The sequence below is a fragment of the Cynocephalus volans genome, chromosome 6, assembly GCF_027409185.1.
Source record: "Cynocephalus volans isolate mCynVol1 chromosome 6, mCynVol1.pri, whole genome shotgun sequence".
In the NCBI taxonomy this organism is placed as follows: domain Eukaryota; kingdom Metazoa; phylum Chordata; class Mammalia; order Dermoptera; family Cynocephalidae; genus Cynocephalus; species Cynocephalus volans.
Genome location: NC_084465.1, coordinates 50,578,035 through 50,591,764, shown reverse-complemented (window position 1 = coordinate 50,591,764; position 13,730 = coordinate 50,578,035). Strand labels below are relative to the sequence as shown.

The following is a 13,730-nucleotide window of genomic DNA, read 5'->3' as shown; positions in this document are numbered from 1 at the left end:
AAAGAAAGAAAGAAAGCTTAATACTTCAATAACTATCCTTAAATTCCAATTGCAAATGTTTCTTCCACTGAGAAACATTTCTAAGGAGAAACATTCTTTTTACTCACTGGAAACATTTATTCCTCTTAAAGTAATCAAAGTAATGGACCCTTTGACCAACATCTCCTCACCCTGCCCCACCTGCAGCCCCTGGTAACCACCATTCTACTCTCTGTTTCTATGAGTTCAACTTTTTTTAGATTCCACATATAAGTGAGATGATGCAGTATTTGCCTTTCTGCGCCCGGCTTATTTCACTTAACATAATGTCTTCTAGGTTCAATTATGTTGTCACAAATGACAACATTTACTTCTTTTTAAAAGCTAAACAGCATTCCATTAATGGCTGTTTCTACAGAATGGCAACTATGTATGCAGTTCATTCAAGATTTCCCATTCATACATATCTGCAGGGCTTCCGTGTTGTTCATTATATTGTAGAAATGCCTGGGAACAACTGGCATAGCAGGGACAGGACAAACTTGTCAGATGAGCAAAAATCATTGAGCAATTCAGGTCAAATCAGTGAGCATTATTTTAACAATTGTGAAGAGTTTGATATCTAGACCTTTTGCATTTTATTTCAATGCATACAGTGGCTATCCCTTGGGTACTCATTAGTGATACTAATTTTGAATCTTCAATTATTGTAGTTTTCTAAATGTTCAAAATATTTCACACTTTATTTGGAATTGAAGTACCTGCCTCAGTTTTTAACAGCCTGGCATTGACCATTTATATTTAAGAGAAATATTCTACAAGTTTTAATACCCACATCAGGTGAGACCACCAGGTAAGCAGTTTTATGGCATCCTGCCGGACCCACCGTGGAGGCTCACAGATTTGCCAATTAAAGCTACAACTTAGTACAGCTCACTAAAGAACACTAATGGGAGAAAGGATCTGGCTTATCAGGCATGAGAAAAGAAAACATCTGTATGTGAAATTTTTCTACATCTTTTGGTGATGTTTTCATAAAGGCTACTGTCCTTTGAGTTGTTCAAATTTAATGAAGCAAATATTTCTCTCCTAGTGAAAACATGAGCCTACCCTCAGGATGTCTGAGAACCTCTGTGGGTTCCAAACAGGAAGCTCTCAGTCTGAATCTGTCTTCCACCTTCTGATTTAACTTCTACCAGGGGTTAGTGGATCTCGGTTCAGACCCGATGGCAAACTTTGGGATGAACTATAACGGTGACAAATCAGGAAACATTCGTGTGCTGATGGAAGTATAAGAGAAGGGCAGACCCTGCTTCTCGTCACTAGATGTCGGCAGCCTTGCCATCCCTCATGTGTCACTCCTCGCCTGGTTGCCGTGAAGTCTAGAGCTGAACTCTGTCCTCCACGGCAGGAGGTGAATTATTTGGAGGCAAGAGGAGGAGAGGATGCTCAGCAGTTGCTCCTTTTTTCTCATTCAAATGAGCTCAACAGAAAGTAATTTTTTAAAGATCTGATCCATGTATGAAAAATAACTCCACAAAGGCAAGTTCAAATCAAATTTTATCCCACTGCTTTTGATATCACTGGAGGAGCAGCACTTTGAGCAGTGAGCAGGTCAGACATTGTAGAAGACTCTGGGTTGTCACCAGAGACTTTCATTGTGTGTCATATCACTCAGTTTCACAGCTGTACCTGCAGACTGATAACATATTACAAACAGCTGAACAAATATATTACAGATACACATATTGTATATGTTTTATTGAATATTAATATATTGAATATATTCCAAATAGATGAACTTCAATGAAAATCTTTTAAATTGTCCCTCTCTACCTAAATTTAAAGTTTTCCTCTTGTATTCAGGTCCTACTTAAGCTCCATTAGTGAGTCAGAGAAGAAATTTCCTATTTACTTTAAAATCTTAGTAAAAATTAAATTATCAAAATGTTAAAAATAAATTTGAACAAAAATTGTAAATCACTTTTTTTGTACCTTCATTTGTCATCACACTTTGAAGGCATGTTAATTCTCTCAGGCTGATAATATACTAGATCATATCTTTGATTTGTAGTTTATCTAGAAGACAATGTCTAGTCAAAGAATTACGGATAGCCAATGAAATTCCAGCTTTGTTTGGCATGGATAGCAACAACCTTTATTTTAAATGACAAAATTAGCTTTGACTTTTCCATGTTTTCTCTTTCTTGAAATGTCTTTTATTACTTCTTATAATTTTCCCTTTCCTGAAATAATCATCATTTCTAAAAAGAAATGCATACTGGTTGAAAGAATGGATTCTGAAGCAAGATGAACTGAGAACTCCAGCATAGTAACTTTGCAGTCTTGGACAAAACACTTACCTGTCAGTGACTCAGTTTCTGCATCTGTAAAATGGAGATAATAGTATCTGCCTTATGAGGTTTTTGTGAGAATTACCCGAATCAATGTCCGTAGGCATTTAGATAACTGTCTGGCACACAGTAACTGCTACTTTAGGGTTTGCTATTGTCACTGTTGTAATTAATTTATTAGGAGTCCTTGAGTTGCCTTTTCCCAGATAGTATCAGTGCTTGGAATGGGAATGTGAACCCAATTTTTCTAAAGCCTAGAACCAACTAATTTCCTTATATTCCTCCCTCACAAACACTGCATATATAACATTTTTGCTGGATGAGAATGCAGGAACTGTTAAAACATGAAAAGGAAGTGTGAATAGAACTGGAGCTATGACCACAGGATATCTCAACATTCATAACAAAGGTGGCCTAAACTAAAAGGTTACATATCTCTGAAGGTAAAACTGAGATGTCTATTTCCTCTGTCAATATGTAACAAGCAAGAGAAATGACAAACTTGGATTTGGTCCTAGAGGCTGAGACAGATATAACAAACAAGGTTAAGATTGGGGCACAGCTCACATTCACAACCATGTCTCCCATCTAGGCATTTTAAATGTAAACATGATTTATATAGGGTGACTGTATTAGTCCATTTCTATTGCTTATAACAGAATACACAGAACTGGGAAATTTATTGCTTACAGTTTCAGAGGCTGGGAAGCCCACAGTACAGGCAACACATCTGGTGAGGGTCTTGGTGGTGATGACAGTGACCCAGGGGTCTCATATGGCAGAAATGGTGGAGCACAGAGAAAGAGACTCTCAAATGTTCTCTCTATTTTTTTTTTTGGACCGGTAAGGGGATCACAACCCTTGACTTGGCGTCGTCCGCACCACGCTCAACCAGTGAGCGCACGGCCATCCCTATATAGGATCCGAACCTGTGGCCTCGGCGCTATCAGCACTGCACTCTCCCAAGGGAGCCAAGGGGCTGGCCCTCAAATGTTCTCTTTTTAAAGCTCTCAGAACCACGCTCATGACCACCATTATTAATCCATTCACTACAGCATGGTCCTACAATCTAATCACCTCTTCAAGGCATCATCTTTCAATCACCATAATAGGACTTCCAACCCTCAACAGTTACAGTGGGAATTAAGTTTCTGACATATGAACTTCGGGAGACACAATTCAATCAATCCACAGCAGTGACACTGCATTTTAAAGAGATAGGAGTGTCAGGAAATAAAGTTCAGTGAAGGAAACTAACAAGCATAAATTGTCAGTATATAAGAAACTACAGAAACTAGAGGTCAGGCACAGGTTATCTCCTCAAAGCATGACTAGAAAAGTTACTATAAAATGCACTATCTTTGTCACCTGCAGAAGTAGTGTGCCTTAAGGGATATTTCAAAAACATATCATCAAAAGTGTCTTAGGAAACATCTTAGTTCCATCAAGTTACCAAAAACAATTCTACGGGAGGACCAGAGCAATTCAAAACTTGATACAAAAACTGTGACTGATCTAAAAGAGAATGTTAACTGGGTCATATGTGTGTTTAGAAGAAATCCATATTAATTAGGATTACTTTCTGTTGCAAGTAACAGAAACATGACAGTAATAGGAGTGATTTTTCTCGTGATACAAGAAGTCCAGAAATTATCTCAGGAATGATACAGATGTGCTGCCTAAGGATATAAATAAAGACCTAGGCTCCCTCTAAACTTCTGATCCACCATCCTTAGCCTATGGCTATTATCGTCAAGGTCAAAAGATTGCTGGACCAACTCTTGGCTACAAGAAAAAGAAAAGGGTAGGGCAAAAAGCAAGTACCTGCTGAGTCTTTTTTAAAAAAAAATTCCTTTTATCAATTTTATCAAGAATCTTCCTAAAGACCATAAGCAGTAGACTTCCACTTCATATCACTGAATTACATGGAGCTGTAAGGGAGCCTTGGAGGTGAGGGGTTTTCTTTTGTTTTGTTTTCTGTGGTTTTTTTGGAGATAAGTGTTTTTAATTGGACACATAGTTGATCTGAACAAAATAAATTAGTAAGAAAGAAAGTCCTAGTGATAACTGGATAGACAACAATCAATGTATGACACAAAATGAGCCATTATGGAGTCTAGAAACAAGGCAATCTTACTCTACCACTATCTAAGAAAGAATATGCCAACTAGACCAGCTGATATGAGTTGGACAGAGAAACTTTCATACGTTCTGGAATCTGCCATTGAGATCATCTAACCTCAGACTTCCAAACAATCTACTTATAGTCATTTGAATATCCATATAAATTTTGCTAGAGTGGACAGACAGAATGCACTGGTCAGCCAATGCCTTTATCCCAATAAGTCTATTTTTTATTGTAAATGAACTAGCCTTCCAGTTCGCCACCCAATCACTTGTGAACTTAAGTTTCTCCAGCCAGTCCCTGAGGGCCTGGCAAACTACGAGTCTACTATCAACATTAATCTCTCTCAGTTCTAATTTTGCTGATATAGTTTTGTATTTTAAAATTATATTACATGGGTTGTAGACATATGTGTTACAGGATTTGACAAAATATATTAAACAGATGTCTATACTTACTTACCTTGAAATCTTTCTTAGACTACCACCTAAACACACAAAATTTTGGTTGTCAAAACCATCAGGAAAAATGCTCAGTTTAGGAATAGGAAAGATGACTTAGGAATTGGCTAAATTTACAAAAGTTGGACTGAAACTATACTAATTAAACCAATTTTCACTGTTGGCTAGTTATATATTTATTCTGGCTGGGAAGTACTTTCAAATCATACATATTTGGTGATAAGTTGATTTTTTTTTCTACTTTTGTGACCCTCACCAATATACTCAATCTAGGATTTCCCTTGAAATGTGCCACATGTTGACAGGCTTAAAATGAACAGGCATGGGTAAATAGCTCTTATTTGTATATGTCATCCTTATCCCAAGTTGGGCGATTTATCAGATGACAATAACTGCTATGTCGTAAGCAACCACCATGTGTCAGGTGCTTTATGTACATTGTCCAGTTTAATAACTGCAACTCTGAAATACAGATATTATTACTTTTTCATTAGAAATGAGGAGACTGAGGCTCTGAGAGTGACATAGTTTGGATATATTGTCCCTCAAAGCCCATGTTGAAATCTGATCTCCAATGTGGCATTGTTGGGAGGTGTTTGGGTCAAGGAGGCAGATCCCTCATGAACAGATTCATGCCTTCTCTGGGGATCGGGAGTAGTGAGTTCTCACTCTACTAGTTCCCAAGAGAGCTTGCTGTTAAAAGGACCCTGGCGCCTCCCCTCCCTTTCTGGCTTCCTCTTGCCATGTGGTCTTGCACCCGCTGGCTGCCCTGCCGTTCTCCACCATAAGTAGAAGCAGCCTGAGGCCTATGCCAGATGCAGCTGTCCCAGAATCATAAGCCAAATAAACCTCTGTTGTTTATTAATTACACAGTTTCAGGTATTTTGTTATAAGCAACAGAAAGGGACTAATACAGAGAAGATACATAACTTGCTGAAGGCACACAGCTAATATGTGGCAAAGCAAGACACACACAGGGCTCTCTCTGCTGCAAAAGCTTGAACTATTTCCACTACATTATTGTGCCTGTCTGGACTTTTCAGTGTAATAAGTATGAGTTCTCAGCCATGGAATCTCTGAATTTTTGAGCTGCAACAGACATTAGAGCTTATGTGATACAAAACAATAAAACCAGTTCTGTTCAAGAAAGACTATGGGACTTACCTCAAAGCAACACACCTCTTTTCTTGACTTCTCTTCTAGTGTTCTTTGCCTTACACAATGCTAACTCCCTTTTTTGGTCTGTTTGGTGAGTGCCAGGTCCCTGAAAAGGTGGCATCACTATCTTGGTAGCTAGGCAACTGCAAATATGAGCTTCGTCAGTGAGATCAGCCAGTCAATGAGTTAGCTTGAGGTGATGATGAATACAGGCCTTCCGTAATTTACTAGAAGCTTTTCAGAGCACTCGAGCGTTCAAGACATCTCCAAATTGAGTTGCCTTTTGGATTCAGATTAATTCAATGTGCAATTTTCTATTCTTAGAACACTTTTACTTGGTATACATACGTGTTTCTGTGGACAAATTTCAGATACTGTAATTTGACCACATAACTGACAGAGGAGAAAGCAGCTAACTCAGAATTAAACAACTATAGGCTTGAAAGCTCTAAGAGATTTTACAGTATAGGAGGAGGAAACTACTTTCATATTAGGAATAACTAACCCATAATTTTTTAAAAAGGGAAAATATAGCTCATGGAGAGATAAAACTGATTTTTTAAGGTAGCAATGTACAAGTCTACTATTTACCCACTTCTATTAGTGCAAGTAGCCAATGAATGTAACAGCTGATATAAATGCACTGATATTTTTCATATTATACGCAGTTAGAGAAGAGAAAAGTAGAGATGGTGACAAGAGAAACCTGAAGGGAAGAAAGAAAAAGATAAAGAATCTAAAAGGGGAAAGGAACAGACTTGTGAAGCAGAAAGGAGAAAGGAAGAAGAGAGGGAAAGCAAGGACCAGTGAAATGGAATGGAAAGAACAAAAGAGGAGAGGTAATAAGTAAATGTAGGAGGAGAAGGAGAGGGACGAAGAGAGAGCAGGAGAGATACAGATGGAAGGAGAGGGGAACAGAGCAGGAAAGGCAGAGAGAGATGATGCTGAGCTGAGGGTAGTACTTACTGGAAAATTATTATCACCCTTCTCAGGTCACTTGGTTTGTGGGCACCAGAGGACCTCAATAACCAGCGCTATTTGGAACATTCCTCAGCACTCCCATTGTTTTGAAAAGTCCTTTAATCAATAAGATATTATTTTGTTTTCAAGATAAGGTTTTATTTTTTCTAAGGAAAGCTGATTTAGCATTAAAAGATAACCTGGTTTTTAAACATTTACTTTGGAAACAGTTCCTACAACTATCACTTTGTGGCATTCAAAGCTATCTAATTGCCTTAGCTTTGTTTTTTGAGTTATTAGGGCTGCCTTATACTACAAATCCACATTTGTATATTTGTACCAATTCCACCCCCACCCACCCAGCCTAGACACACAACCTCAAGTCCATTTGCTATAGCTGAGTCCTACAGGGGTTAGGATTAAAAAGGCGGAAAAATGTATAGATTTAGAGAAGCACACATTTTAAAAATAATTGGTTAACCCATATGCACTGCGTTCAACCCTTCAGAAGCTCTGCCTTTAATGAGATGGGCATGGCAGGTGACCGCGGTGAAAATTACTCTCTGAGCCACACAATTGACACCAAAGTGAGATCACCTCATTCTAATGTCCTGAGAGCCAGGAATTTTTTTTTAAATACATCATTCCTGTGTTTGAACAGTCATCATGGGATGCTCATATTTGAAAATTCAATTCCAATTTCTACAAATGTGCTTTAAAAACTTCTTTGCTTAAAGTTGATGAGATTGAAATGATACAGTTTGGTTATGTTTTAAATGACTCTAAAATAAGGTGGCGGCGTGGATTAATCACGTCAATGTTTCTTCAAACCAAAATATATAGAGGAATGAATTTCCCTTTTTATGTGTGTTCTGTTATTACTTAGACATATTCCAAACCACTTCTCTCTGTTCACAGTGAACCAGCCCATTTGAACCTAATGCACTTTGCCTTGCTTCGTTTCCCGACTGTGTAGTGTTATCCATGTTTTTTACTGCTATATGACATAAAGAACTTTATATTTTTGTGTGAGTACATATTCAAGTCTTTTAAAATGCAAATGTTCAAAAAGTACTGGCCGATTTATTTATGCTTTTCGAATTAAAGGCTATTTGAAATAAACGGGTAATCGCATCAGCAACTATTTGTGAAGATTAAAGATATAATTAAATTTTCAAAGTATCATTTGAAATAATCAGAAAAACAATTATGGTTTAATATGCAACCTATCCTACATAACTGATGATGTAAGGCTCCCTGCTCACTCTATAAAGTTGACCAAGTTTGAATAAAAGTAATTTATGAAAACTTTGAGTCAATAATATTGATTTAAATCTTGTTAAAATATCTATCACACTCTTTTTAAAGATGAAAAGAAAAATTTATTGGAATAATATAGTTCTGTAAAAAATATACTCAACATGACTACAATGATACAACTTTCCTGTTTTATTCTTTAACATTTAATGAAAATAAAAATAATAGTTTAAAGATTCACAAAAATTGGAGAAAAATATTCTAATTAAATAACTTCTAGGAATGTAGTGTTATGAATGAAGTAAGAATGTCTACCTAAGTGAGATGTTTTGAATTATGTTTCTAAAGACCTGATTTTTTAGTTTAAGATTGGAATGGAAATTCACATAGGGAATATAAATTACATGAAGCAAGATTTATATGACTTAGGAAACAATCTGAACCATATCAGTAAAATATGTTTGGAATAAATTGTAAAGAATAAGATGAAACAAGAGACAACAGAACAAAATGCTTTAAAATGTCCAATTTTCATAGTCATATATAAACAGGACACAGCTGCAATTCACTTATAAATTGCATTTGAAAACTGATTCCGAGAATTTAAATACGCTGACTCCAGAATCTGAGACATATAAAGGATAAATGACCACACACCTGATCGACAACAGTGTTACTTTAGCAATAGGAAATTACTTAAATTCAAATAATAATTCCTTTGAAAAGAATTAAATTGAGACTGTATTTCCAGAAATTATGTCTGACATATTTCTATATTTGAAAGGTCATTACACTGAACTCCCTTTGCACAGTAATTGTTAAATGGCAACCGGTTGATTTCAGAACATCTGGATCAATAACAGTAATACTGGCAATTGTTATAAGAAAGTGCCCTCAATACTTTATCCTGATTATACCTTTTTATGGGTATATGTTCAGTTTTAGCAGTAGGAACTTGATTTTCCTGCCCACCCCACAATATGATTTAAAAAATAATGGAGTGGAAGTGTCACTTGAAAGAACCACCGACAGTGGTGCTTAATTTACAAAATACAATAAAATCTCCTTCTCAAAGTATCATGCCGTATCACCAATTTGTTTTGTTTTGTTTTTCCCTTAGTCGACATTTTAGAGTATATTTCTCACTGTTAATGGAACACCATAATAACATTTAAAATTAAGGTAAATTGTCTCACCAAAGCTCAAGTATTTGGGGTATTCATTTGCCTATGCTCAGCTTTCATATACGATGCTTTTTCTAATGGCTGACCTCCCCTTTCTGACAGTGAATGAGTAAAACCAATCTTGTGAATGGGCAGGTCCTTACTGACATGATTTCAGGGGTATCTAAAAGTCTTTCTATCCCAAAATATATTATCTGTCTGCTCAGCAGTGATGCCAAAGTTATTTTAAGTAAAAGGGGGAAAACGTCTTTCAACAGTTGTAGGTAAAATTGTGGGAGACTTTAACACTGACAAGTTACATTCACTATAAATTGGGGGGTGAGGAGAGGAGTTGCAAACAAAACTGGTAGGTAGACACCTGAGGGGTGTGGGTGAGGAAGAGGGATTATCATGAGAGAGGGAGGGTGCAGACTTTAATCCAACCTTAACATGTGTCACTATACTGCCCTGGTCCCTAGGAGAAGAAGCAGTGAATCGCAGGGCGTGGCTGGAAAAGAGAAATGGCTACCTGACTAGACTATCCAGGTTTCTGTTTCCTATTTTCCCATCATTTGCTTCTTTCTACAAAAAAATTCCAGGTTTGCAGCCTGGAAATCACATTTGAGAAAACTGACCATATCTTAGGATTTGTGCAAAAATTTTAGAAAAAAAATATTTTTAAATGTCCTGACCCTGAGACCTTTCTATTTCAACATGATGTATATGAGACATCTTTTTGCTGAGCTTCTACACTGAGGTGTACTCATGGAAAAACAACGCCATTTCAAGAGAGTCACAAGACAACAGAGTTTAAAAGATATAGAAAGATGACAACAGAGATACTGAATGACACCACTTAATTAAGAGTTTGGAGCCCATTAGATGTAACCATGCACTACTTATAGAGTTGCCAATACTGCATTAAGTAGTATATAGAAAAACTATACTAGTTAATGTTGAAAATCTGTGACAATTCTGTTAGATCTGCCCGCTTCAAATTCTTTAGCACGATATTTTGTCTTTTTGTCCAAGATTTTTGATAGAAATCTTTAAATAAATACAACACATCCATAATTTTGAACCACTTTTTTCCTAGACTGACACTGGCCTCTCCAGTGAATGTGAAAACATTCTGAGCTCTGTCACACAGCCCAAGTGTCAGAGGGCAGCCAACTGATCTACAGTAATGTTCTGTATTAGGTGCATTCTTTTGGGCAAAAAAGTCACAACCATCAGCTCTGCACCCAAACACCATTCATCCAAATGCTGAGTTCAATGTAAGTCGTAGGTAAGACTGATTTTTCATGACATAACTGCTCCATTTTAAAGATTTAGAAGGTTAGAAATAAAGCCTCAAGCTAACATTTTACAGGTTTCTCAGCTTAAGGAGACTTTTGGGCCAAATGACCTTCCATTTTGGTCATGTATCAAAATGAACCAACCACAAGGGAGTATTAGGTTAAGTTTTCCCAAAGGCAGTTCAATTCTTCCAGATGTTATATAATTAATTTTTCAATTAATTTTCAAAAGTCTAAAAGGAAAAGAGACATCTATAAGCATCATTTCATTTCTAAACATTTCTTCTACCTATAGAACATTATACAGGAAAATCTCTTACTGAAGGCCCGTAGCTATGGCTAGTTCCAAAATCTAACTGTTTGATAAAACACGTAACAAGAATTTAAAATCTGACATTATTCTCAAAACTTATAATAATTTGACCTGTCAGAATTTACATAATAAAATTTCTCTCTTTTTCTGGTGGCAGAAAAGAGGTGGAAATTAGGACCTTTTTCCTCCTAATGTCCAATTTGAAGTATTACGCTCCTCCACTCCTTTTCAGACTTAGGGACATGAGTATGGTCAGTGTCAAGCTAACTTTACAGCAAAACAAAGGCTATATCATATTCTGGTGTTTATATTTAAGTTTTTTATGCCAGCACCTTACAAAGGATGTGGGAAACAGAAAAAAATTTAAAAGATTTTGTATCATCACATGGTCTTCCATCACAACCTGACAATCGTACCTTTTAGACCAGCCTTGGTTCGCTTATCCAGCTCTCTCACTTGGAGCTAATAACCAGCAAAACCTTTGCTAAGGGTCAGCCTGAGTGATGGGCTCAATCAGTCAGTCTTTGAGTTAGGTCTGGGTTGCCATCATATTGGCTGGTCCTTCTGTTCAAAGATTCTCACGACCTCAGAAAAGCACCAGACTGTTCTTGGGAACAGAGTGCAATAAGCACTTTTATTAAAGAAGGGACTGGTTGCAGAATGTTAATTTTCCAAAATCAATTCTAAAATTCCACCAAATTAGACTCCTGTTTTACAGACAAGGCTGCCACCATGCCACAAGGAAGTTGTAAAAGCACTGTTTTAAACCTCTACGAAGCATTTATTAGGCTAAATATTTTAGAGCAGATATAAAGGTTTTTTTAAAAAATAGAAAACTCTTAAGTATTCTTAATTTTTATATGCTTATCTATCTTAAATGCCAGAGCCCACGGATTATATCCTGCCATAACAATAATCATTAGCCTATTAAAGACAGAAACTATAACACAGCTTACTAGACAACAGTATCTATTTGGTTGGGTATAAATATTTTTGCGTTCAAATTCTAATTAAATAGTGCCTTTCACTGCTTAAAAGATCCATAGAACTGAAATGTTCAGAAGTCCTGGTAGAAATACAGAAAATACACAATGTTTTTATTTTTCCACATGCTCAATTTACTAGCTTAAAATATTAAAAATACATGCACTACATAAAATTATATTTCTTGGAGCTAAATTTTACTTCTTCAGTAATGTTTAATTTTGATGAAGGACTGCATAATGATCCCTTTTTAAAAGGTACTCTTAAATTATAAGGGGCTTTCAGCCTCAACCTGGAAATTGAAGCTATGTAGATAAAAGACAAACTCATTAATAAACATCACGATGATAATTCTAACAACAAGCACCATGTTTAAATTAAGAGAGGAACCAGAAAAATCACCAATTACTGACATTTTAAACGACTCTTTAAAAAGACTAGCGAGCTGGAAGCAGCCGCTTCATTTCAGGAGGGCTGTCTGACACTGAATGAAATGAGAGGGACTCCTGGCTGGTGAGCAGCGGGAACTTTGCGGCTGGCGGGCGGCGCGGGGCTGCCACGGATCGGGGCGCTTCAATCTGTCACCAGCCCGACCGCAAAACCCAGTGACAGCCCCAGCGCCACCAGGCACCCAACAGGGGGAACCGGGAGCAGGACAAAGGTCTGAAACCCAAGTAATGGGGTTAAAGAAACAAGATGCACGGGTACGTTTAACGTGCCAGCTGCAAGAACGGGGCGGGGGGACCCCAGCCCCCACGAATTCTCAGGCGTTTAGCACAAGCACCAGCTCATTACGAGGAGATGCGTGAGGGGAGTTGTGCGGGGGGTTGGGAAGAAATCCCAACTCGTGACTCCGTTCTCCACTAACTTTGTTTTCTCTCCCTGGGCAGAGTGCAACGTTCGGGCACGGGTTGTCACGGTCCTTGCTTTAAATGGCCCTTGTAAGAAGGAAAGGGGTAAAAAGCTGCGCTCGCGGGCGCACCGGAGCGGCGGCGAGAACGGAGATGCTGAGGTACCTACCATGGTATTCTTGTCCCGGTACGTAGTAGGTGGGGTTGCCCGCAATGTGCAGGGAAATGAGCACCTCGCCCTGCTCCCCATCCCCTTCCAGCTCCCCGTGGTGGGTGCACAGGAAAAAGAAGGGCGAAAAGCGGGGGTAATAGCCCACCGCCGCGCGCGCCCTCAGCGTCGCCCCCAGCAACAGCGCCAGGAGGACAGTCCGCGGGGCCCAGCAACTGCGCTCCATGCCGCCGCCGCCGCCGCCGCGCGCTCTGCGCGCCGCTCGCTCATTCAGTTTTGGAGACGCCGGGACGGAGGAGCCACGCGGAGGGAAGGCGAGGCGAGAAGGCGGAGGACCGGAGCAGAGCGGGCTCGGGAGCGGGGCCCCGCCGGGAAGTTCCGCGGGAGACGGCGGCTCCCAAAGTTACTTTGGGCCGCGGGCGCGTGGGGCCGGGACTGCGGGCGCCGAGAGCGCGTTGTCCGCCGCCGCCGTGCGCCGCCGCCGTCTCTGCGCGACGCCCCTCGGCCAGGCCTGGGAAAGCGCCCGCCCCCCTCCACACCTTCTTAAAGCCCCGGGCGCCGAGTCCCCCCCGCCGCCGCCACACGTGTCCCGGCCGCTCCCCCGCCCCCGCGCGCGCCCGCCCGGCCCCCGCCCTCTCGGGCTCGCTCGGCGCGCGGC

The 13,730-nt window shown here is 39.2% G+C and overlaps 1 protein-coding gene across 2 annotated transcripts in view; it reads right to left on the bottom strand.

Annotated features, from left to right (window-relative positions):
- Nucleotides 1–13,298, bottom strand: part of RELN (reelin) — a 466,847-nt gene extending 453,549 nt beyond the window's left edge. For both annotated transcript variants that reach the window (XM_063099074.1, XM_063099073.1), the window contains exon 1: nucleotides 13,073–13,298. In XM_063099074.1, coding sequence (XP_062955144.1) covers nucleotides 13,073–13,298 — 226 coding nt within the window. The remainder of the gene's footprint in view (nucleotides 1–13,072) is intronic.
- Between the last annotated feature and the right edge of the window lie 432 nt (nucleotides 13,299–13,730).